Source organism: Crocuta crocuta, unplaced genomic scaffold (genome assembly GCF_008692635.1).
Source record: "Crocuta crocuta isolate KB4526 unplaced genomic scaffold, BGI_CrCroc_1.0 scaffold41, whole genome shotgun sequence".
NCBI lineage: Eukaryota > Metazoa > Chordata > Mammalia > Carnivora > Hyaenidae > Crocuta > Crocuta crocuta.
In genome coordinates this window covers 10251305-10276427 of record NW_027529428.1, presented here as the reverse complement: position 1 = coordinate 10276427, position 25123 = coordinate 10251305, and the positions used below count along the sequence as shown (strand labels likewise).

The 25123-nt window shown below is 37.6% G+C and overlaps 1 protein-coding gene across 1 annotated transcript in view; it reads left to right on the top strand.

Annotated features, from left to right (window-relative positions):
• Positions 1-25123, top strand: part of SMC5 (structural maintenance of chromosomes 5) — an 86652-nt gene that overhangs the window by 17207 nt on the left and 44322 nt on the right. Inside the window, exons 4-8 of the mRNA XM_077759295.1 lie at positions 348-510; positions 1753-1917; positions 3875-4036; positions 5042-5113; positions 24306-24561. Coding sequence (XP_077615421.1) covers positions 348-510; positions 1753-1917; positions 3875-4036; positions 5042-5113; positions 24306-24561 — 818 coding nt within the window. The remainder of the gene's footprint in view (positions 1-347; positions 511-1752; positions 1918-3874; positions 4037-5041; positions 5114-24305; positions 24562-25123) is intronic.

Sequence of the window (25123 nt, the reverse complement as noted above, 5' to 3'; positions counted from 1 at the left end):
TGAATTGCAGTCAACGCATGTGATTGAAGAATAACATAATTTAAAGGATAAATAACTCCAGATATATAAATCCTGTCAGTGTTTGGAAATTAATATTGGCATTTGTTGTAACAGTTTAAATAATTGTGATATTGAATAAGTGGTAACTTACGTGTGGTCGATTAAGTATTATTACCAATAAAATATCAAGATTTCCGTCTTTGGAGGGGCCAAAATATCAGAAGGAATAAAAATTATAGTAATAATCCTGTCTGGCAACCTTTGTTGCAAGAGGATTTTGGAAGTTTTATTTCTAAAATGTTACATGTAATTTGAACATAAAGATTTTTAAATTATTTTTTAACTAGGTTCAGAAATTCTGGAAATCTTACAATCACCCGTGAAATTGATGTGGCAAAAAATCAGTCATCTTGGTTCATCAACAAAAAATCTACAACCCAGAAAGTAGTGGAAGAGCAAGTTGCAGCCTTAAATATTCAAGTGGGCAATCTTTGCCAATTTCTACCTCAGGTATGAGAGAATTAAATGTACAGGTGGAAAAATTGTGTGTGTGTTTCCTCTTCATGCCATATGAGAATGTAAATACTTTCCAAGAGATGTTGTCAGGGGTGCTCTTTAAATTGACTAAGCCTTGTAATGGTAATACTCACCACCCTTTGTAAAAGGTAGCATCTCGTCTCCTGTTATAATCTTATTGTAGTGATTTGGAAGATTTCAGTTAATAAAAAATGGGAAGTCTAAATTACAGAATATTGTAAAGGATACAAAGCTGTATTGTTTTTAAGTAGAGTAACTTGGATGGCCATGTGCTACACTTTTGTAGGCTCTTAAAATTTAGTTAATAACTTCTTAATTGTGCTTTTGTATAAATCAAGTATACTTGATACACTAAAACTCTTAAATCTATAGGTGTGCCTTCTAAAACTTTGTCATATTTTAAATTTGTTTAGTAAAAAAAATACCTTGAAAATGCATATTAAATGTTAAATTAAATGTTAAATCTTTGAATGCTGTCTAATGACTGAACCAGAGTTCATATTTTCCATTCAGAAACAATGATTTGATTATGTACCTCCAAATTAAATACAGATTTAAAATTTGAAAGCATTGTTAGCTGGTGTCTGATATCTCCAGAAGTAGATGTTTGAAATGCCCTTTTTCTTAACTTCTAACATTCCAACTGATGAGTGGTAGATAATGATCATTTCAATCCAGGGGACTATTTTTTCTTTTATTCCCAAGCTAGTTATTGTGTATATATAAATACTTCACCTTAGAAATACTGACGTAGAAATTTTAAAAGGTTCTCAGTAAGATGACAATTCATACCCTAAATTTATCTTTATCATCTTAGAATTCTTTTTTTTTTTTTGATGTTTTATTTATTTTTGAGAGAGAGAGACAGCGTGAGCAGGGGAGGGAGGATCAGAGAGAGAGGGAGACACAGAATCTGAAGCAGGCTGCAGGCTCTGAGCTGTCAGCACAGAGCCCGATGCAGGGCTTGAACCTACAAAGTGTGAGATCATGACCTAAGCTGAAGTCAGACGCTTAACTGACTGAGCCACCCAGTTGTCCCTATCTTTATCATCTTAAAGAATGGTATATGAAGGACAACATTTATCTTAGCACATCTTAAAATTTTTTTTCTTTTAAATGAGTTGCATCTTGACAGGTGTGATATCATTGAGTGATATATGTTTTGAAGTTATTCATAAATGATGATAGTTGGTGATATTAAATTTTGTGCTCTAGGATAAAGTTGGAGAATTTGCTAAACTGAGTAAAATTGAACTCCTTGAAGCTACTGAGAAGTCCATTGGACCTCCAGAAATGCACAGATACCACTGCGAACTCAAAAACTTCAGGGAGAAAGAAAAACAACTAGAGGTATTTATAAATAGACAACTCATTTTTATTGTTCCTCACTGATTTCTGTCTTTCGCACTGTAGGAGAGTGAATAATAGCTCTCATTCATTGAGTGACTTCATATATTTATAATTTTTTCCCACCTAGGATTGTATTGCTAACATTAAACTAGGTGACAGAAAGTGAGAAGTGGGGGGTGGGGGGGGATGGGCATGGAGGAGGACACTTGTGGGGATGAGCACTGAGTGTTATGTGGAAACTAATTTGACAATAAACTATTTGTAAAAAAAAAAAAGAAAGTGAGAAATGGATTTGATCATGTAAAGTGAAAAATTTGACCACCATTTCATCAAATGCATGTTATTAGTTGAATTTCTAAGGAACCAATCATGGTTTTTTTTTTTCGTCTCAGGAAGTTTAAGTATTATTCTTTTACTGATTTAGCATTTCTTAACCACCTGCCATGAGCCAGGACCCAAAAGGCTTTGGAGAGTACAGCAGATAACCCTGTAGCTTTTGCTGTAGTCTCTCTTTTGAACCATTTCTGTATTTTTTCAGTTGCAGGAGGTTAGACTTTGAGTTCTTCAATAGCATATCCTTTTAAAAGGTGTTTTGTTTAATGAATCATTTTTTGTGTCCCAGCCACTAAAATAAATTCAGTAAATTTTTATAATCAGATACCTTATAAACAAATTCTTTCTTTTATATTGTAACTGCCCATACTTAATAATACACATGTTCTTGTAATTTAATATTTATTATACTTAATCAGAGTGAATGACCCATGGAGTAGTCACTATTTTATATTTCTCTAGATACTCTAATAAAGTCTTGTTACCTTTGCCCCCACGGACCAGTCTCATGTAGTCGTGCCCCACTTATTGATGCTTTTAGTTACCTGCCATTTCAGTTACCCGCGGTCACTCATGGGCCAGGAGCAGATAATCCTCCTGACCTATTGTCACAAGGTCAGCGGTAGTCTGATATTACGTCACAGTGCCTTTGTCGGTCACCTCACTCCATGTGGCATTTTATCATCCATGTAAGTCATTACAAGAAGAGTGACAACACTACAGAATTTGAGAGAGACCACATCCGCGTGATTTTGATTACAGCACATTGTTACAGTTATTCTGTCGTGTTATCGTTCGTGTCTTTCTGTGTCACATTCATAAATTAAGCTTTATCGTAGGTATGCATGTATAGGGAAAACCATATATATAGGGTTTGATACTCTTGTGGTTTTTGGCATTGTCTAGTGGTTTGGGGCTGTCTTCCCCACAAATAAGGGGAGGGACTACTGCACTCCCATCTGAAACACTCACTGAGGCTGCTGCCATCCTTTGAAAGAACACAGGCACGTATCATACTAGGTTCTGAGTACATCTTTGTGTTTATGAACTTGCAGTCTGAAGGCCACATTTTACCTTCCTTCGTCTCATTTCCTAGTCCTTAAAGTCGTGAGTGTTCATAACATACTAATCTTAATAATACTACTTTTCAGGTTCCAGCTTTTGTTGAACTTGCACTTATAGTAAATACATCGCTTCTGCTCTTAAGGGCAGTGGGGCAGATACTTGTCTTCTCTTGAGGCAGGAGGAGTCTAGGCTCAGAGGTGTGGCAGGGCTTTCCCAGACTAATAAATTGTAGAGCCTCGACCAGAACTCAGGTATGCTTTTTAGTTATACACACTTCTTANAGACACTAGAAGAAAACCTTATTTTAGTAGCAATTAGTGTGTAAGTTTCACAACCAGGCAGGGATGGAAGTCGGAGTCTGGCCTAGTGATAGAGACAAGTACTAAGAGAGTGTCAAACTTCTTAATAAGTCATTGTTGGAATTCACTGTATCTGAAGTTGTTTCTCAGGGCAAATTTTATACTTGTAGACCTGCCAAAAGGGTATCAAAAGGGTCTTTTCATAGACCTGGTTTTTGCCCCCACCTTGATTTTAGTATGAGTTTAAGCTAGTAGTGCATTAACTTCTGTTTTCTTGAATTAATTGCAAGGAATATGAAAATGTCCGTCAGGAGTATGAAGAAGTAAAGCTAGCTCGAGACCGAGTGAAGGAAGAGGTCAGAAAACTTAAAGAAGGGCAGATCCCCATGACACGTCGAATTGAAGAAATTGAAGGGCAGCGTCACAGTTTGGAGGCTCGAATCAAAGAGAAGGTATTTTTGTGGCTCAGTTTTGGATTTGCTGTGTTTTATTTTAGCAACTACAAGAGCTGTTTTGCAGGTCTTTTAAGATATTTTGTAGATGGACCTGTGACTTTAATTCTTTCCATTCTTTAACTGAATTCGGCCACCACAGGGCTCTCAGGGACTAATCATCACTGTTGGACAGTTACTACTTTATTGAAATTCCAAGATACAAAAGGGAAAACTGAAATGTGATTGTTTTAATTTTAAGAGGATTCAGAGTAGTGTTCCTAGAAACATTGAAATCCTGTTGTGGCTTTATTATAGAAAACCTCGTGTTTCTTAGAAGAAATAGTATAATGGCGTATGGAATATACCATTTATTTTAAAAAAGTGTTAAAAAAAATTTAAACCTAAGAGGCACCTGGGTGGCTCAGTCATTTAAGTAACTGACTCTTGGTTTTGGCTGAGGTCATGATCTCAGGGTTTCTGAGTTTGAATCCTCCATCGGGCTCTGAGCTGCCAGTGCAGAGCCTGCTTGGGATTCTCTCTCCCTTTCTCTCTGCCACTCCCATGCACATGCATGCACTCTCTGTCTTTCTCTCTCTCCCTCTCTCTCTCTCTCTCAAAAATAAATAAACTTAAAAAAAAATTAAACCTAAATTAAAAGTTTTTATGGTCATGGCTCTTTAAGGGAGATTTTGGAATCAGAGATTTGGAGAATGGTTTAAACTATGGACCCCTGCTATCCGAATAGGATTGTTTTTAGGATCAAATGAAATAACATGAGATAATAAATGTGAAGAAATAAAGAAGCCTATGTATGCATACTGCTACAGCTATTTTTAATCTCAGTAGGAATAATCTTTTATAGATTTGCAAGTAACTTTTTATTTTTGGTGATGATTATGAATTTGGTTTGAAAGAAATCATGAAAAAGCATTGTGGGTTAATTTAGTATTTGGATGGGTGGGCTACCTAATTTGCTTGCTTGAGATTTTAATTAAATTCCCCTCCTTCTGGCTAATCTTTTAGGCAACAGATATTAAAGAGACATCTCAAAAATGCAAACAAAAGCAAGATATTATAGAAAGGAAAGATAAACAGGTAAGGTTCGCTATTGACATTTTGATTATGCTAATTTACCCCAACTTTCATGTTTAGGTCTGGATTTTGGGGCGACTTTTTGTTTGGGAATTGTGTAAAGTTTTCTTCATTCTCTGCTTCTTAATCTATGAGAGATGCTAAAATCTCTACTAAGAAGTAGAGAAGTTGGACAAAGGGAAATTAGGAAAATACCGAAACTACTCATCGATAAGCATTATGATACGTGTAACTGGATGGCTATAGTTTTTTAATGGGGTGATGGTAAAATTGGATTTCGTTATCTCAATAGCAGAAATTAAATTTTAAGAGATTCTGTGAAGACTAGGGCATTACAAAGCTAATGACAGATTCTTTGTGCACAGGTGTGCGGCTTGATGGTAAAATTATTTTAGGATGACTGTTCCAGAAGACAGGCTTTTTAGCTAAGGGATCCCCAGCTGTATGTGGGGTTTTGTTCTTTAGAATCATTTGGAAACGAACATTTGAATTCCCTATCTTAGGGAGAGGTGCATAACCTGAAGCATTCCTGGCGTTGAAGCGTTATGTTAATATTCCGGTTTTTAGCCTTGCCCCCTTTTCTGCGCCTTCATCTTCAAAGCCCAGCCACATCTCATTTAATTTCTCCAGAGAAGAAACTTCGTATTTCCCTGGCAGAAGCGAGCCTGTCTGTGTTGAGTGTTCGCTGTGTGGACGGGGTACAGGAGGTGGGGCAGCGCAGCCCTTACGTACTTGACGTCTCCTAGTTGTTGAGTCTCTGGAGTTTGTACTTTGGTTTTGTTTTGGAAGAGTCCTCTATCCTTGTTCCTGTCCTTTCACCCCCTTTACGCTGTGCCCCCCACCCTTCGCTGCTAAATCAGCTGTCCCTGTGCTGTCCTTTCTGAACGTTACTGAAGTCTCCAGTTGCTGGTGCTGCCTTCCTTGTTCTCTCCATCCTTGTGGGAGGGAGTGAGTCCTTTTTTTAGAGTTTAGGAGGGAAAAGCCATAAAGATTTCATCTTTAAAACCTGAATGGGAATACAGGTCGATAAATTGTGTAATTGAATCATCCTTGTCTTTCTTCATACATCTTACTTGCTGTTTTACTACATTGCTGGATTCAACTAGAAAATCTTGTATTAAGGATTTTTCACACCATGTGAGATTGGCATAAAATTTTGTTTGGTTTCATCCTAAACTGGTTTTTTCAGTGTTACACTGACTTTTTAAGTGGTTTAATGCTTCTTGGACCATTATTATCTTTCTGTGCCTGAACATATTTGTTAGGGCTTGTCATTTTTATAAGTTACTTCACTTTTAGCCTTTATTAACTTTTAATAAATAACATTTTAGGGAATAAATATTTATCTGCTTATCACTTACCTCCGCCTCCTATATGTTGATAAGTGCATTTATTGCTTTTCCCTTTAAGATTTTATATTTTCAGTTTAACATTTTTATTCATTTAAGGTTATATAGGAGTTCTTACTGTTTTAAGGTCTATGAATATGGAATTTCAAGACTTTAACGTAGAGTTCTAATTCTTTTCCTTGATGGTTAATAAATGTAGACTTTATTGTAGATATTTTGGACTTTTATATTTGATTTTATGCATGTTCTGTATATATTCAAAAAGAATGTTTTTAGGTATGGAGGTTTATATACGTGTATATGTATTTGTATGTGTGTATGATTATACTTATATATGTGTTAGAACAGGTTTACTATGCTTATATTATGCAGATGTTCTGCATACTTTTTTGCCTACCTGAATTGTCCATTTTTAAAGTGAAATACCTTCTGTGAGTGTAGATTTGTCTATTTTGCCTCAAAATTGTATTAGTTTTTGCTTCCTAGATTTTAAAACTATGGTGTTTTGTTACTTCTGCATCATGTTTTGATTTACTTGAACTGCTGTGAGTAGTGTATCCTGGGTTTTGTTTTGTGGTTTATGTTAATTTCGCTTGTTGACACTTTTTCATACAGTAAGGGAGCTGAACCAGTTCCATTTACTGTTGTCTTCTACTTTCTGTGCTTTTTGTTTGATTTCTCCTGCTTCCTTTTCTACTTGCTGTTGCTGGTGATAAAGGTTTTCATATTCCATTTTTTCCCCTAAAGTTATATATTCTAAGCCTATTCTACTGATTACTCTTAAAGTTTAAATAGCATGTTTTTAAGAGTTATCAGCATTTTTATTCTTCCATTTAATTAAGATACTTTCTCTTCCTCCACTCCACGTCAGTATCCTCAGAAATTCTACTTGTCGGTTATTTAAAATGTTATTTTTTACCATCTTTTCTTACCTAGACTTACTATGTTATTGGTTTATTTGATTATATTCTTATACTACTTCTGCCCCTTTGGAGGTGGGTTTTTTTCTTGCTTGGATATATTCTGTGGGTGTTTTAGAGACCTGTTTTGGGTGATGAACTTTCTGAGTCCTCCTATGTTGGAAAATACATTTTTTGCACTCATTCTGGAGGATTAATATTGCTGAATCAAATTCTGAATTCTAAATCATTTTTTCTTAACACTTTGACAGTCTTTGCTGTGCGTCCCATGAGGTCCAGTATTGTTCCTGAGAAGGAACAGATACGAGAGGTAGGCAGGCTCTTGAAGAAAAAAGAAAGGAAATTAAATTTGATTCTAAATTCTGTGAGAAACTGAGAGAACATTAGAAGTTTTTAAGCCACAGAGAAACAGTATTTCATATATTTTTTAATAACACGCAGGATTGCCTTACGGAGAATAGACTGTGGGACAGAAAAGTAGAGAGTTCAGTTACGAGGCTGCTAAAGTAGGCTAGGTGCGTGAGAATGGTGGCTTCCCCTCACATGGTAGCAGGTGACAAGCATATTTAGAAAACTGAACCACAAAATTTGCTTAGGGAGTAGATAGAAGGATTGAATTGTGGAGGAATTGAGGATCACATCTAATCTTTTGACTTCACAATTGGATGGATAATGGTTCCTTTTACTGAAATGAGGATTACTGGGAGAGTGGAAATGAAGAGTTCTATTTGACTATAAAAGGTTTCATCCTTTTACTTTAAAACTATTTGTGTCTTCACATCTAAAATGTGTTTCCTGGGGCACCTGGGTGGCTCAGTTTGTTAAGCATCTGACTTCCGCTCAGGTCATGATCTCACTGTTCCTGGGTTCGAGCCCCACATTGGGCTCTGTGTTGACAGCTCGGAGCTTGGTGCCTGCTTCAGATTCTGTGTCTCCCTCTCTCTGCCTCTCCCCTGCTCATGCTCTGTCTCTCAAAAATAAATGTTGAAAAAAACTTAAAATGTATTTCTGTGGATCATGAGTTTTCCTTTTTCTTATTGAAAATATTAATATACAATGTTACGTTAGTTTCAGGTATACAGCATATTGATTCAACAATTCTGTATGTTAATCCTTATTTACCAGTTACTAAGTCTTTGACTTAGTTCACTTAACATGTCTTCTAAAGTCCATTTGTATTGTTGCAAATGGCAAAATCTCATTTTTTTTTATGATTAATATTCGTGTGTGTGTGTGTGTGTGTGTGTGTATCCATTCATTTATAGATGGCCCCTTAGGTTGCTTCCATATTTTGCCTATTGTAAATAATGCTACGGTAAACATAGGGGTGCATATATGTTTTCAAACGTGTTTTTGTTTTCTTTGAGTAGTGGAATTACTGGATCTTACAATGTTTCTCTTTTTTAAGTTTTCAGGGAACCTGTATACTGTTGTCCACAGCGGTTGCACCATTTTATATTCTTCCCAACAGAGCACAATGGCTTCAGCCTTGCCAACATTTGTTATAATCTTTTTGATACCAAACTTTCTGACTGGTGTGAAGTGATTGCTCTTTGTGGTTTTGATTTGCTTTTCCCCAATGGTGCGTGATGCTGAGCATTTTTTAATGTATCTTTTGGCCATCTGTATGTCTCCTCTGGGAAAATGTCTATTCAGGTTCTCTGCCCGTGTGTTAACCAGGTTTGTTGCTTTTTGTAGTGTTTTTGTTTGGTTTTGCTTTGCTTTTTGGTATTGAGTTGCATAAGATCTTTATATATTTTGGATGTTAACCTCTTATCAGATTGGATATTAACCTTGTATTGCATGCAAACATCTTTTTATTCACTCACTAGGTTGCCTTTTTGTTTTGTTGATAGTTTTCTTTGCTGTGCAAAAGCCTTTTATTTTGGTATAGGAGTAGTTGTATTTGGTATATCAGTAGGTCTAATAGTTTATTTTTGCTTTTGTTTTCCCTTGCCTGAGGAGACATAGCCATAAATACCTTGCTAAGGACAGTGTCAAACAGATTACTGCCTATGCTGTTTTATAGGAGTTTTATGTTTAGGTAATTTAATCCATTTTTAGTTTATTTGCGTGTGGGGTGTAAGAAAGCCCAGTTTCATTCTTTTGCAAGTAGCTATCGAAGTTTTTCAACACCATTTATTGAAAAGACTGTCTTTTCTTTATTGTATGTTCTTGTCTGCTTTGTTGTAGTTTGACTATATAGGTGTGGGTTTATTTCCAGGCTCCGTGTTCGTTCGACTGAGCAGTGTGCCTGGTTTTTGGACTGGTACCATACTGTTTTGATTATTATAGCTTTATAATATATCCTAAAATCTGGGCTTGAGATACCTCCAGGTTTGCTTTCTCTCAAATTTTCTTTGACTCTTTAGGATTGTTTATGTTTCCATATGAAGTTGAGGATTATTTGTTCTCATTCTGTGAAAAATGCTCTTGGTATTTTCATGGGAATTGCATTGAATCTGTAGATTGCTTTGGATATTAGAACAATTTAATGATATTAATTCTTCCATTCCATGAGTATGGTCTTTCATTTGTGTCGCCTTTGATTTCTTTCATCAGTGTCTTACAGTTTTCAGAGTGTAAGTCTTTCACTTCCTTGGTTAAATTTATTCCTAGGTATTTTATATTCTGGGGGTGCAGTTATAAGTGGGATTGTTTTCTTAACTTCTCTTTTTGCCCTTATATTGTTAGTTATGGAAATGCAACAGATTTCTTCGTATTAATTTTGTATTCTGCATCTTTACTGAATTCACTTATCAGTTCTAACAGTTTTTTTGGTGGAGGCGTTAGAGTTTTCTATATGTTAGTGTCATGCCATCTGCAAATAGTGACAATTTTTACTTCTTCTACCATTTTGGATGTCTTTTATTTTTCTTGTCTGGTTGTTGCAGCTAAAACTTCCAATATTATGTTGAATAAAAGTGGTGATAGTGGATGTCCTTTTCTTGTTCTTGATCTTAAAGGGAAAGCTTTCAGTTTTTCATCGAATATGGTGTTAGATATGGGTTCTTCATAGATAGTCTTTATTATGTTGAGGTATGTTTCTCTCTAATCATGAATGGATGTTGTATTTTGTCACATGTTTTTTCTGCATGTATTAAGATGGTGATATGATTTTTATACTCTTGTTAATATGCTGTATCACATTGATTGATTTGCAAACACTGACACCCTTGTATCCATGGAATAACTACCACTTGGTCATAGTGAATGATCCTTTTAATGTGTTGTTGAATTTGGATTGCTAGTGCTGTACTTTGTTGAGGATTTTGCGTCTGTATTCATTATATACTGGTCTGTAGTTTTTTAGTTGGTTGGTTGGTAGTATCTTTGGCTTTGGTATTGGTGAAATGCCGGCCTTATAGAATGAATTTGGAAGTTTTCTTTCCTGTTCCAGTTTTTGGAATAATTTGAGAATAGATATTAACTCTCCTTTAATTGTGTGGTAGATTTCACCTGTGAAGCCATCTGGGCCTGGACCTCTTGGCTGGAAGATTTCTGAGTAGTGATTCAATTTCATTACTAGTATTTGGTCTATTTGAATTTTCTGTTTCTTCTTGATTCATTTTTGGGAGATTATAGGTTTCTAAAGACTTATCCATTTCTCCTAGGTTGTCCTATTTATTGGCCTATAATTTTTCATAATATTTTCTTATTCTTTATATTTCCATGGTGTCCATTATTTCTTTTCCTACACTTCAGATTTTGAGGCCTCCTTTTTTTTTTTTCCCTTGATGAGTCTAGCTAAACGTTTATCGATTTTGTTTTTTCTTTTCAAAGAACTAGCTCTTGGTTTCTCTTTTTTTAATCCTTCTATATTTCATTTATTTCTACCTTCATCTTTATTATTTTCTTCCTTTTACTAGCTTTGGGCTTGCTTTTTTCTTTTTCTGACTCATTTTGGTCCAAGGTCAGGTTGCTTGAGTCTTTCCTTGTGGAGATAGGCCCCTGTGCCCCTATAAAATTCTGTCTTAGGACTGCTTTTATTGCATCCCAAAGATTTTGGCCCATTGTGTTCCCATTTTCTTTTGCCTCCATGTGTTTTTGTATTTCCTCATTAATTTCTTAGTTGACCCATTCATTGTTAAGTAGCATTTTGTTTAGCTTCTATGTGCTTATGTTCTTTTCAGGTTTTTCTTATAATTGATGTATGATTTTATACCATTGTAGTCAGAAAAGGTACTTGATATGATTTCAGTCTTAAATTTATTGAGACTTGTGGCCCACTGTGATTCTGTAGAATGTTCCATGTGCACTTGAAAAGAATGTGTATTCTGTTTTTGGATGGAATGTATTACATCTGTTAGATCCATCTAGTTAAGTGTTGATCAAAGAGCTACTGAGCTACTGTTTCTATGTTGATTTTCTTCCTTTTTTTTTTTTTTTTTGGTCTGGATGATCTTACCCATTGATGGGGTGTTAAAGTCCTCTACTGTTATGTTAATTTCTCACTTTGTTAATACTTACTTTATGTATATAGGTGCTCCTTTGTTGGTTGCATGGATGTTTACAACTGTTATCTCCTCTTGCTGGACTGATCTCTTTATCAGTATGTAGTGCTCTTCTTTGTCTCTTGCTTTAGTATTTGTTTTAATTTCTATTTTGTCCTATATACTGCTACCGTTGCTTTTTGTTGCTCAGATTTATTTGCATGGAGTATCTTTTTCCATTCCTTCACTTTGGTCTGTAGGTGTCTTGAGGTCTGAGGTGAGTCTCTTGAAGGCAGCATATACATAGATATATTTTTTTAATCCATTTAGTCATCCTGTCTTTTGACTGGAGTACTTAATCCATTTACATTTGAAGTAATTATTGATAGGTATGAACTCATTGCCATTTTGTTTATCGTTTTCTGGTTCTGTTTGTAATTCTTTCTGTTCATTTCTTCTCTTGCTCTCTTATCTTATGGTTGAAAGCTTTCTTTAGGGTTATGCTTGTATTGCTTCCTGGGTTTTGTGTGTGTCTGTTTTAGGTTTTTGATTTGTGGTTACCCCCGGGTCCGTATATTAACATCATATGTGTGTAGCAGTCTGTTTTAAGTTGATGGTTCCTTAAGTTCAGACACATTCTGAAATCACTACATTTTTGTCCCCCCCCTTCACATTATATGTATATGATGCCATATTTCACATCTTTTTATTTTAGTATCCCTTGACTAATTTTTGTAGGTATAATTGTTACTACTTCTGTATTTTAACCTCCATACTGACTACAAGTGATTGATCTACTGTCTTTAGCACATGTTTGCTTTTACCTATGAGACTTTTTTCCTTTTATCATTTTCCTCTAGTTATGGCCTTTTCTTTCAACTTAAAGAGCTCCCTTTAAATTTAGAGAGAACTCCTTTAACTTTTGTTTGTCTGAAAAACTCTTTAATCTCTCCCCAATACTAAAAGATAATCTTCCTGGGTATAGTATTCTTGGTTGTGAGCTTTTTCTTACCAGCACTTTGAATATATCAATGATACTCCCTTTTGGCAGGCAGAGTTTCTGCTGAAAAATCAGCTCATAGCCTTAGGGGGATTCTCTTGTATTTAACTCTTCTCTTGTTCCTCTAAAACTCTTCTGTTTATCATTACTTTTTGGCATTTTAATTATGTATCTTGGTGTCGTCCTCCTTGGGTTTATCCTGTTAAGGGCTCTCAGTGTCCTGGACTTGGCTGTCTTTCCTTCCTCAAACTAGGAAATTTTTCAGCGAGTATTTTTTAAAATAAGTTTTCTGTCCCCTTTTTTCTCCCTTGTGTTTCTTTATTTTTATTTTTTAAATGTTTACTTATTTTTGAGAGAGAGACAGACTGAGCACAAGTGAGTGGGGGCAGAGAGAGGGAGATACAGAATCTGAAGCAGCCTCCAGGCTTTAAGCCATCAGCACAGAGCCCACATGGGGCTCAAACCCTTGGACTACAAGATCATGACCTGAGCCGAAGTCCGATGCCCAACCGACTGAGGCACCCAGGCGTCCCACTCTCTCTTCTCTTTCTGGGATCTCTATAATGTGAATGTTACTCTTGATGATGTTGCTGAATTCCCTTAACCTCCTCTCATTTATTATTATTTTTTTTGATATTCAGCTTGATTGCTTTCCATTACGCTCCCAGATCATTGATAAGTCCTCTAATCTGTTGCTTCTTTTAGTATATTTTTTATTTTAGTTATTAAATTCTTTTCTGGTTGTCATATGTTCTTTATTGAAGTCTCATTGAGATCATCTGTTTCCTGAAGTCCCAATTTTTGTGACCTTTGTTTTGAGTTTTTGTAAAGTTATTTATTTTGTGAGAGAGAAAACAAGCAGGAGAGGGGCAGAGAGAATCCTAAGCAGACTCCATGCTGCCAGCACAGAGTCCAGTGCTGGGCTCCATCTCATGAACCATGACATCATGACCGGAGCCAAAACCTGGAGTTGGATGTTTAACTGGCTGAGCCATCCAGGTGTCTCGGAATTCTTTATTAGGCATGTTGCTTATCTCCATTTCATTTAGCTTTGTGAATTTTGTCTTGTTCTTTTATTTGGGACATATCATTGTCTCATTTTGTCTAACTCTGTGTTTGTTTCTAGGTCTTAGGAAAATCAGCTACATCTCCTAGTCTTGAAAGTCATAGCCTGTGTAGAAGGCTGTGGTACGCGGTAGTGCAGCATCTCTCTGGTGTTCCAGGAGTGCCCTCTGTGTGGACTGTGTATGCCCTGCTCTGTGGCTGAGCGTGTCTTGCCTTCAGCCCGGCTGTCTGCAGTGACCCAGAATACTTGGTGTGGGTGCACTAGGCAGGGTTGGTCCCTGTGCTCCTGCTGAGGCCTGAGGTTGCCTCAGGCTTGTTAGTGGGCAGGACTTGCGGGCGGCCTAGGTGTCTGCAGTTAGCCTCAAGGCCATAGTTGCAGGAATATCATAGGGTATAACTTGCTCCCGGCTCCCTGCACAGCCAGCTATGAGTCTGGGCTGCTGGAACTGCGTATGTGCCGGATATGCCAGTGTGGGGTTATGTTCCCCCAGGGCAGGAGTCACTCTGTTCCCCCAGGGCAAGAGTCACTTCAGAGTGGCGCCGGTTATTGCCGGAGCCATCTGCTGCCATAGGCAGTGGTTTGGATGGGCTGGTCCACTGGGGAATGCTTGGGTGGAGCACATAATGCTCTCAAGACAGATCTCAAGTTAGACGAGAGCGAGAGCGCTAGTGCTGGCAGACAGGCCCCCTACCCTGAGGGAATGAATGGAAGAACAGCGGCATCTGTGGCATCTGCCAGCACTTCTGTCCCTGGAGAGATCTCCTGAAGATCCCTGCCTGCCCCTTCAGTACACATTCTGAGATTAGTCAATAAATTCCTTCTCTTATACCCCAGGTACTTAACCAGCTACTATTTCTCTGTTGTCTTGAGCAGCGTTTTTTGTTAGGCAGGCTCTGTTAAGGGCACAGACTGAATTTCCTATTGCCCTCTGGTTCTTTCAGAGTTAAATTCTGATCTTGTGTTTAATGTTTCTTATCTATTTTTTTAGAGAGGGAGAGAGAGCACGAGCGAATGAGGGAGGGTCAGAAAGAGAGGGAGACAGAATCTGAAGCAGGCTCCAGGCTCTGAGCTGTCATCACAGAACCCGACGCGGGGCTCGAACCCAAGAACTGTCAGATTATGACCTAAGCTGAAGTCAGACGCTTAACCGACTGAGCCACCCAGGCGCCCCAAATTATGCTCATTTTTAAAGCCACATGTTCAGGTCTTCCCACTGCAGGCCCCAGTGCCAGGATTGGCTGGTGTGGAGTCTGATCCTCTCACTTCTCTGTGCTTGTAGGGTCCTTGCCATTTGTGATTACTCCCTCCAGGGCTTTCCTTCCCAGTAGTGTCCCCCTTCCCACCCTTCCTATCCTTTTTTTTTTTTTCTTTAATGTTTATTGATTTTTGAGAGAGAGGGCTTGCAAATGTGCGTGAGTGGGGGAGAGGCAGAGAGGGAGGGAGACAGGAGCAGGAGCGGGCTTTGTGCTGACAGCAGAGAGCCCAGTGAGGAGACTCGAACTCCCGAACCATGAGATCATGACCTGAGCCAAAGTTGGATGCCAACTAAGCCATCCAGGGGCCCCCTTCTTACAGTTTTCTCTGTGGCCTCCTCTTTTCAGTAGACTGTGGAAGATGTATTTTGCTTGTCTTTTAGATTGTTTTCAGGGTTAGTTTTGTAGATGTAACTGTTACCTAGATGTGTCTTTAGGAGGAAGTGAACTCAGGACCCTCCTACCTAGCCATCTTCTGTATCCATTTTGCCTCTTCCTGTCTTTAATTGAGTGTTTAATCCATTTACATTTGATGTAATTACTGGCAAGGCAGCTTTTTTGCTAATTTCTTTCCAGTGTGTCCTAGAACTTTTTTGTTCCTCTACTTCTCCATTACTACTTTATGTTAATAAGTATTTTCTGTTGTGCCATTTAAATCCCCTTCTTTCCTTTACTGTATATTTTTTGAGCAACTTTCTTTGTGGCTGTCTTTAGGATAACAGTATCTTAATTTATAGTAATCTAATTTATATTAATACCAACTTAATTTCAGTAGTATGCAAAACTTTGCCGCTGTATAAGTCCATTCCATTCTTCCTCCTTTGTGCTATTGCTGTCCTGCAAATTGTACTTTATTATAAGCCTATTAGCACAGTTTAATTATTTTTTCATACAGTTTTGTTTTTGTAATGATAATGTTTGATTCTCTGACACCAACCAAATGTCCTACATTCAAATTCAGTTTGGATCCTAACTACCTGAAATTAGAGCATACTCTCCAAGTTAAGGGCTTGGTCCCACAGGACAGCCCTTGCTTCATATATCAGTCTCAAGGCCCCAGACCTGTACTTCTACCTGACGTGGCTGCAGATGCAGGGATTCCCATGGCCCCCTGTTAAGTTCTGCATTCACTACAGTGACAGAGCTCAGGAAAATGTTACACTTAACAATTACTATTTTTTGTTTTTTGGGGTTTTTTTAAGATTTAAAACATTTTTTTAAAATTTTAATTAAAAAAACTTTTTAAATATTTATGAGGGAGAGAGAGCCGGGGAGGGGCGGAGAGGGAGACAGAGAATCCGAAGCAGGTTCCAGTCTGTGAGCTGTGATCGGAGAGCCTGACATGGGGCTCGAACTCATGAACGGTGAGATCATGGCCTGAGCCGAAATTGGATGCTTAACTGTCAGAGCCACCCAGGTGCCCCAAGAATTTTTAATTTTTAATTAATCTCTACACCCAGTGTGAGGCGGCTTGAACTCAAAACCCCAAGGTCAAGAGTGTCATGCTGTAGCAATTGAACCAACCAGAGGTGCCCTAACAACTGTCAGTTGATTATAAAGGATACAGTTCAGTAACAGCCAAATGGAAGAAATGCATAGGACAAGATATGGCAAGTGGAGTGTTCAGAGCTTTCATTCACCTCTTCTAGGTGCTTCATCTTTCCAGCATATTGACCTCTTCATCAAACCAGAACCTTGTCGTTTAAGAGTTTTTATTGAAATTTCATTATGGAGGCATAATTGAAGAAATTATTGGCCATTGGTAAATGAACTCAATCTCCAGTTATTTTCTCCTCCTTGAGTTCAGGGCGTAGGGCTGAACCTTCCAACCCTCTGATCATCTGGTTGATTCTTCCAGCAACCAGACCCCACTCTGAAGCGATCTAGGGGCCCTTTCAGGAATCATCTTATTAGCATAAAATCAGGCATGTTCAAAAGGTGCTCAGTATCAATAACAAAAGATATTCCTGTCACTCAGGCAATTCCAAGGATTTTAAGAACTCCAAACTCGGAACTAGGGAGTAAGACCAACTATATATATATTTTTAATCAATACTATGGTTTATCTTTTAAATCAGAAAAGAGAAAAAAAAGTTACAAACAATAGATATGTTTCTGCTATTTTTTATATTAATCATGTAGTTACCTTTACTGGTGCTTTTTATTTCTTTGTATAGGTTATTGGCTAGTGTCCTTTCATCTTGGCATGAAAGACTGACTCTAGGATTTCATGTAGGGTAGATCTGCTAGTAATGAATTCTCTCAGTTCACATTTATCTGGGAATGTCTTAAATTCCCCTTTGTTTCTGAAGGGTNGAATCCCACCGCCTTCCTTGTTTTCTGATGAGGAAGGAGTCCGCTATTAATCTTCTTGGGTATCCCTTGTACCTGATGAGTTACTTTTTCTTGCTTTCAATGTTTTGTCTTTAAGCAGTTAATGATGATGGTTTCACTTTATCCTACTGGGAAGTTATTTAGCTTTTTAGATATGCAGATTAATGTTTTAGATCAAAGTTGGGAAGTTTGGGGTTTTTTATTTCCTCAGATACTCATTCTGCCTCTTTCTCTTCTATCCTGAGATTCCTGTTCTGCGTATTTCGATCTACATGATGGTATACTTTGATACACATTTTATTCATTTGTTTTCTTTTCATCAAACTGGATAATCTCAAGTGACTGATCTTCAGGTTCCCTGTGTTTCAGTTATTGTACTTTTCAACTCCACAGTTTCTAGTTGGCTCTTTTTTATACTTTATTTCTGTATTAATAACTGTCCATTCAATGAGACATTGTTTCCTTTAGTCATTTAAGCATGGTTTTCTTTACCTCATTGAAGGTTTTAAAGTAATGCTTTTAAAATAGCTTTTGTTGGGGTGCCTACTGGCTCAGTTGGTTAAGCGTCCGACTCCGGCTCAGGTCATGATCTCACGGTTCGTGGATTCGAGCCCTGCGTCGGGCTCTGTGCTGACAGCTCAGAGCCTGGAGCTGCTTCAGATTCTGTGTCTCCCTCTCTCTTTGACCCTCCCCTGCTCATGCTCTCTCGCTCTCTCTCAGAAATAAAGAAACATTTAAAAAGTTAAAAAAAATATCTTTTGTAAAGTTTTTACTTGGTAAGTCTATTTCTGGACTCCCTCAGGGATACTTTTTTCTTTTTTTTTTTAATTATTTTTTAAAGTTTACTTATTTATTATTGCGAGAAAGAGAAAGCACAAGCCAGGGAGAGGCAGAGAGAGAGGGAGACACAGGATCCGAAGCAGGCTCCAGCCTCCGAGCTGTCAGCACAGAGCCCAACATGAGGCTCAAACCCACAGACCATGAGATCATGACCTGAGCTGAAGTCACAGACAGCCACCTGAGCCACCCAGGCGCCCCAGGGATATTTTCTATTGACTGCCGTTTTTTCCAGTGTGTGGCCTATAGTTTATTTTTGTTGAATGTGTTGTGATTTTTGTTGAAACTGGCAGTTTAAATAGTATGATGTGGCAACTGAAATCATTTGTCCTTCCCTCCCCAGGCTTTTGTTGCTGTTTATTGATGTTTTTGTTGCTGTTAGTGCACTTTCCTTGCTGATGTTTTGAAATTAATATTTTTGTTGTGCGTGACCACTGAAGTCTGTGCTGGGTTGGCCTACCAGTCAGGTATCTCCTTAACCACCATGTCTCCCAGTCTTTGTTGAGGGTCTCTTCATGCATGTTGGGTCATGCCTTCAACACGGAGCAGGGCAGTTTTTACTTTGCACCAACATTCAGTAAATGCTCCCTGAATTGTTGCAGACTTTGGTTAATATCCAGCGCTAGTTTATAGCTGTTTTGGGTTTCACTTCCTATTTGCACTGTAGCCTCAAGGTGAAACATTCTTTGTATGCACAGAGCCTCTGAAAGAGCTTAGGGTCTCCTCCAGTCTTTCTGGAAGATGTGTATGATCCTAGGCATGCCCACCGTCCTACTCACCTAGACTTCTGGATTCTCAGGAGCTTCCAGAGTCTCCTATGCGTGTCTTCTTCTCCAGCGTTTTAAGCTTTAGCTTTTTTGGCTACCTTATTGCTTGCCACAACTGTCATTCCTCATGAAACAACTGTGGTGTTTAAACATTGCCACTGATTGTTTCTGACAAATGCCTTCAGGGAAAAAGACTTCCAGCTGTGGTGGAGTCATGTAAAAAAATCCAACCTTTGCAAGTAAGTTTTACCGTAAGTGCAGACAGATCGGATAATGGCACTTGTTTGAGAATGAGAACTTTGAAAACTTTCTAACCTTGTTCTGACTTCGACAGTGGCCATTAAGTAGCTGATTTCACTGTGATTGTGGGCTGCTGATTTTCAAGGCTGCCAGGCAACTGGGGAAGGGAATGGGACATGTTTAAAATCCCACATGTCTTGCTGTTTTTACCGAGATTCAGGCATTTTATTTGAATCAACAGTCTCCAGGTTATTATAAATTTTGATTAAGTTCCAGAATTCCAAAAAGTTAATTTTGACAATTTTTGTCTGTGCTTTCATTGTTTTTTTGGAGGAGAAGATTTTATGTTTGATTTTGCCATTCCTGATGACATGGAAATCTTTCTTAATGTCTACAGAAAAAATGTTGCAGGGATTTTAATAGGAATTGTATTAAATGAGTATATCAGTTTGGGGAGAATTGAAACCTTTGCTTTGTTGAGTCTTCCAGTCTTTGAACACAGTATGTCTTCATCTGTTTGGATCTTTGATTTCTTCTGTAATCATTGTGTAGTTTTCAGCGTACAAGTTCTCTGTGTTTTGTGAGATTACACCTATTTTTTCCTTTCCCTTTCTCTTTTTAAGAAATAGAGTCCTTGGGATTCTCTGCATAGGCAATCATGTCATCTACAAATGGAGACAAGTTTTATTTTTCTTCTGATTTGTATGCCTTATATTTTCTTTCTTGCCTTCCTGCACTGTGTTGAAGAAGAATGGCAATGTTGCAGGATTCTCGCACAGAGTCATGACACCGAGGCTTTTCTTTCCAGGAAGCAACTTTATTTGTGCCGGCACCGCCCAGCTGGGCTCGTACCCAAAGAACTGAGCGGCCCATATTGCATGGCATAGTTTTTTTTAATGCATTTTCTATTTCTTTGTCTCCCATATATGGTAACACACAGAAACATCCAGTCTGATTAAGTTGTCTCAGTTTACAAGGCCATGGGGGGTGTAGGCACCTGGGCGTATATCTAGGTGACCTTGAAGTCTTCTCTCCTTAGGGAGGGGTTCCTACCACAGCAAGAATGGACATCCTTCTCTCATTCGTGATCTTAAGAGGAAAGCAGTTTTTTATTTATTAAGTATATTACTGTAGGTTTTTTTATAGATTTTTTTTTTAATCAAGTTTGGGAATTTTCATTCTATTCCTGTGTTTCTGGGAATATTTATCATTGAGTGTTGGATTTTAAGTGCTTTTTTTGGCATTTATTGATATGATGGTGTCTGTGTTCATCTTTAGCATTGAACATTGATGCATTACCTTGATTGATTTTCTCCATCAAATCAACTTTACATCCCTGAAAATCCTTCTTGGTTGTGGTATATAAATATAATTTTATATATTGTTGAGTTCTATTGACTAACAAAGGATTTTTGTGTCTCAGGGATATTCTGTAGTTTTTGTACTGTTTTTGGTGTCAATGTCAACTAGTTTTATAAAATTAATTCAGAAGCGTTTCTCCTTTTCTATATTTTTATAGAAGAGATTGTGTAGAATTGGTGTTATTTCTTTAAACATTCTGAATAATTCTCAAATGACACTATCTGGGTTTTTAAAATTTCTTTTTTGGGGGATTTTAAAATTATGAATTAAATTTAATAGAGCTATTCGAATAATCTATTTCATATTTAATGAGTTGTGATAGTTAATGTTTTTTGAGGAATTGATCTATTGTGTCTAAGGTGTCACATTTGTGCATAAAGTTTCTTACTATCCTTTGATGTCTGTTGTGATACAGTGATACTCCTACTTCATTCCTGATATTGGTAATTTGTGTCTTCTCTTTTGGGGGAGGGAAGGCAATCTTTCTAGAGGTTTGTTAATTTTATTGTTTTTTGCAAAGAACCAGTGCTTTGTTTCATAGATTTTCTGTTTTTCTCTTTTTAATTATATTGATATCTGTTCATATCTTTATTATTTCCTTTTCTTCTGCTCAATGTGGGGTTTTTTTGCTTTATTCTGGGTTCTTGAGGTGAATCTCAGGTTACTGATTTGAGACTTCTCTTGTGTATGGACTTAATGCCTCTCATCACGGCTTTAGGTGTGTTTACAAATTTTGATACATTGCATTATTGTTTTAGTTTAATGTACTTCTTCACTTTACTTGAGACCACAATTATTTATTCACCTACGGATGGACATTAAGGTTGCTTCTGGGTTGGGTCTATTACCAGTAAGACTGCCATGAATATACCTGTACAAGTTTTGTAGAAGTATATGCTTTCATTTTCTTTGGTAATTTCCTAGAATATCATAGGTATATATTTTACTTTTGAAGGAATTAACAGGCTGTTTTCCTTTTGATTGTGATTTCTTGTAGTTGTCATAGATAAAAGTTGACTCTTGATGGCTTGGAATTAAAAAAAAAAAAAAAAAAATGGTCCTTCACCATAAGTGATTAGAGAGACCCTGCTTGAAATGGCCTCAGTTAGATGTACCGGAGATAGGGTGATGGGTTTCAAAGCAGGAATTTTAACAATGCTGTTAATGAAGTGTGAGACAAGGTCCTTAGCTGAGTGAGCAGAGGGCCTGCAGCAATAAAGGACTGAAGAAAGAGGAAGCCAAGATGTGAACTCCTTTTAGGATGAACACACATTGATGAGAGAAATGTAATAGGTTTGTCTAGTAGTTTTGAGTTCGTATTTAAGTTTTGTGGCTGTAAATTCAAAGTGAGACATGTTTTTGGAGCGTTTCTTCAATTAGTTCAGCCGCCTAGATACAGATAGAGAGCAGGTATGCAGTTAGTCCCTATTAAACCTATGCTTTTTTTCCTGGCTGGTGTGACATCAGAATGGTCAGGGAACAAGAGGTCTTTGCAGTGGGTCCTGTACTGGGTTGTGGAACCTCAGGAGGTTAAAAAAAGAAATGAAGGGGATGATGGATTGTGAAAAGGTAGAAGGGTCACTGCATTACAGGAGCCTGTGGTGTCAAAGAACAGTTTGAATACCACAGTAAGTAAAACGCAACTAATGGGACTGGAAGAATAAGATTGTAGAAATGGTTTTCAGGTGGATGATTTTTGGAGATTTACATGATCTGAAGTATAACCATAGGAGAAGGTGGCTGAGGAAGGGTTTAGGAAAAGGTGGTTCAAGTCCAGGAACACAAGGGCCAAAGGGATTGATTTTCTGTATATGTGATGGGCATATGATAGAGAGGAAAGCAGTGGGGAGCTAAAATCATCCATGAATGGAGTGAGGATGGTTTTTTGAGGGAGGTAGTTAACACAGCAACAGAGGTAATGGGTGGTAAAGCCTGATACCATGGTCTTCTAGAGAAATTAAATGGGGCTCAGTTAATAAAGAAATAGTACAGTAGTGATTCATAAGGATTAATACCCTCTCTCCACTTCTGAGTCCTGAAGCGGTCTGAAGGATTATGGCAGGAGAAAGTATTTGGAGAGGGCTCTAGAAGTGTCTTTCAGTGTCAGTTGGAACAGTAGAGAACATTCATGGAAATTGAAGATGATGGGTGATCATGGAAGTTTCTTGGATGAGTGTGGCACACGAGTGAGTAGGAGTTGAGACAACTTAGCTGGAAGGGCAGGGGTATTGGGCTGCTTCCCAGTTTTTCAAGTCAGACCAAAACCTCTCAGTACAGATTTCTTCAGTAGTCCAGTGAGTTTTGGTAGCTTGGTGGGTCTTTTTTGCTGCAGAGGTATTGTTTGCTAAATTTCTTGTCCCTTTTTCATGGAGCTGGACTTCCTCATGTGTTTGGTGATTCTTAATTCTGTACCTGTACCTCATTGGACTTATGGGTTTCCAGCCGAACGAACGGTGTGGCTTCTGGTCTCCTTGCTTCTTTTAGGCCCATTGAACATTGTTAACTTTCAGTTACAGATCCGTATCTTAATTTTTTCAAATATTTCTGTCTTTTGCATGTTTGGTTTAGGAGAGAGGATTTTGGTATATTTCAGTTTGTTATCTTGACACTGTCAAAGTTAAATTTTTAGAAAGGAAAAATTGATATCCGCCCCAATGTCCAACAACAGGGAATAGGACAAAAGGTATTATATCCATAAGACATTACACAGATACCAAAATTTTGTTTTGCCAAGGACACAGGAGGAATGAGAAACTGTTCTCAACACATTTTTAGTGATGTCATTTAATAAAACATATATGTCCTATAGAAAGATGTAAATAAGTAGGTATTAAAATGTAAGTGTTTAAGGACATTGTAGATGATTTTTATTAAGTTTATGTTTACGTTTTCTATAATGAATATGCTCCTACTTTCATAATGGGGATAAGGTAAGGGAGTAAAGATGACTTGAAAAGAAAGCGAACTAACAAATTATGTTGTATGTTAACCATTATAATACAAAATTCTATTCTTGTTAAAAAAAATAGGATGTATACACATATATGTGTGCATGCATGTCTTAAAATCTTAACTCTAAGTAGTCTTTATATGGTTTTGATAAAAATCCACTGGCAGATGATATGAATTTTTTTAAAGTAATTTACCCTGCTAAACATAATATTTTGAGGTTTTGTCAATCTATAATTGCAAGTAATAGTAAATAATTTTGTTGAAAGACAGTAGTTCATTTGAGTTTAAAATTAAGAGTGACAGTCATAATCATCATTTCTATTATTACTGCTTAATTGAAAGTGTCATATACCATATAGATGCTCTGTGAATTTCAGTCTTCTGGTGTATAGTATGTATTTACTTCCTGTCTGTATTTAGAAATCTGATTGGCTTTATAAATATTCTGTTCATTGAGCAAATATTTAATGAGTGCTAACTGTATGCTAAGCATTGCTCCAGGTACTTAGGGTATATTAGTGAACCAATAAAGATAACCCAGGTGGTCTGGTAGGAATAACAGCCCATAGCAATATACCTTTTAGTGAAGAGAACACCCATGTACCTAGATGGTTTGCATTTTAAAAACTGTATTACTCTCCAAGCCTTCTAAAGCCGTACTAACCTACTTGTGTGTTACTAGATTGAGGAGCTGCAGCAGGCTCTCATAGTAAAACAGAACCAAGAACACGATCGCCAGAGGAGGATAAGTAACACTCGGAAGATGATCGAAGATTTGCAGAATGAACTGAAGTCCGCAGAAAACTGTGAGAATCTTCAGCCCCAGATTGATGCCATTACAAATGATTTGAGACGAATTCAAGATGAAAAGGCATCATGTGAAGGCGAGGTGTTCGATAAGCGAGCAGAGAAGGAAACCCTAGAGAAGGAGAAAAAGAGTAAGTTTTGTTAAACTTAGGGTGAAGAGATGTTTATAAAATGGAGACCTGTTCCTGTTGATGGACTTCCTTCTTCCCCTGGAACCAGGCCTTTAACTGCTCAACTCCCTTTGTTGAGGAATCTCAGCTTGGGTTTTCCAAATTGATCTCTTAATTACCTATATGTATTATATACTGTGTGTTGCCACTGGGTGACCACTGTCTTATCTCAGATTATTATGGTGGTTGATGCTTATTTTTGCGAGAGAGAGAGAGAGAGGGAGACAGAGGATCTGAAGCAGCTGGCTATTCAACAGCAGAGAGCCCACTGTGGGGCTCGAATTCATGAACCACAAGGTCATGGCCTGAGCTGAAGTCAGACGGTTAACTGCCTGAGCCACCCAGGCGCCCCCGTAGCTTTTTTAAAGGTTTTAATTTACCTTAAAGACAAAAGAAAAAAAACATTTGCTGTAGTATTTCCTTAAAAAATGATTGGGGTGCCTGGCTGGCTTAGTCGGTAGGGCATGTGACTCTTGATCTCAGGGTTGTGAGTTCAAGCCTGGTATTGGGTGTGCCGCCTTCT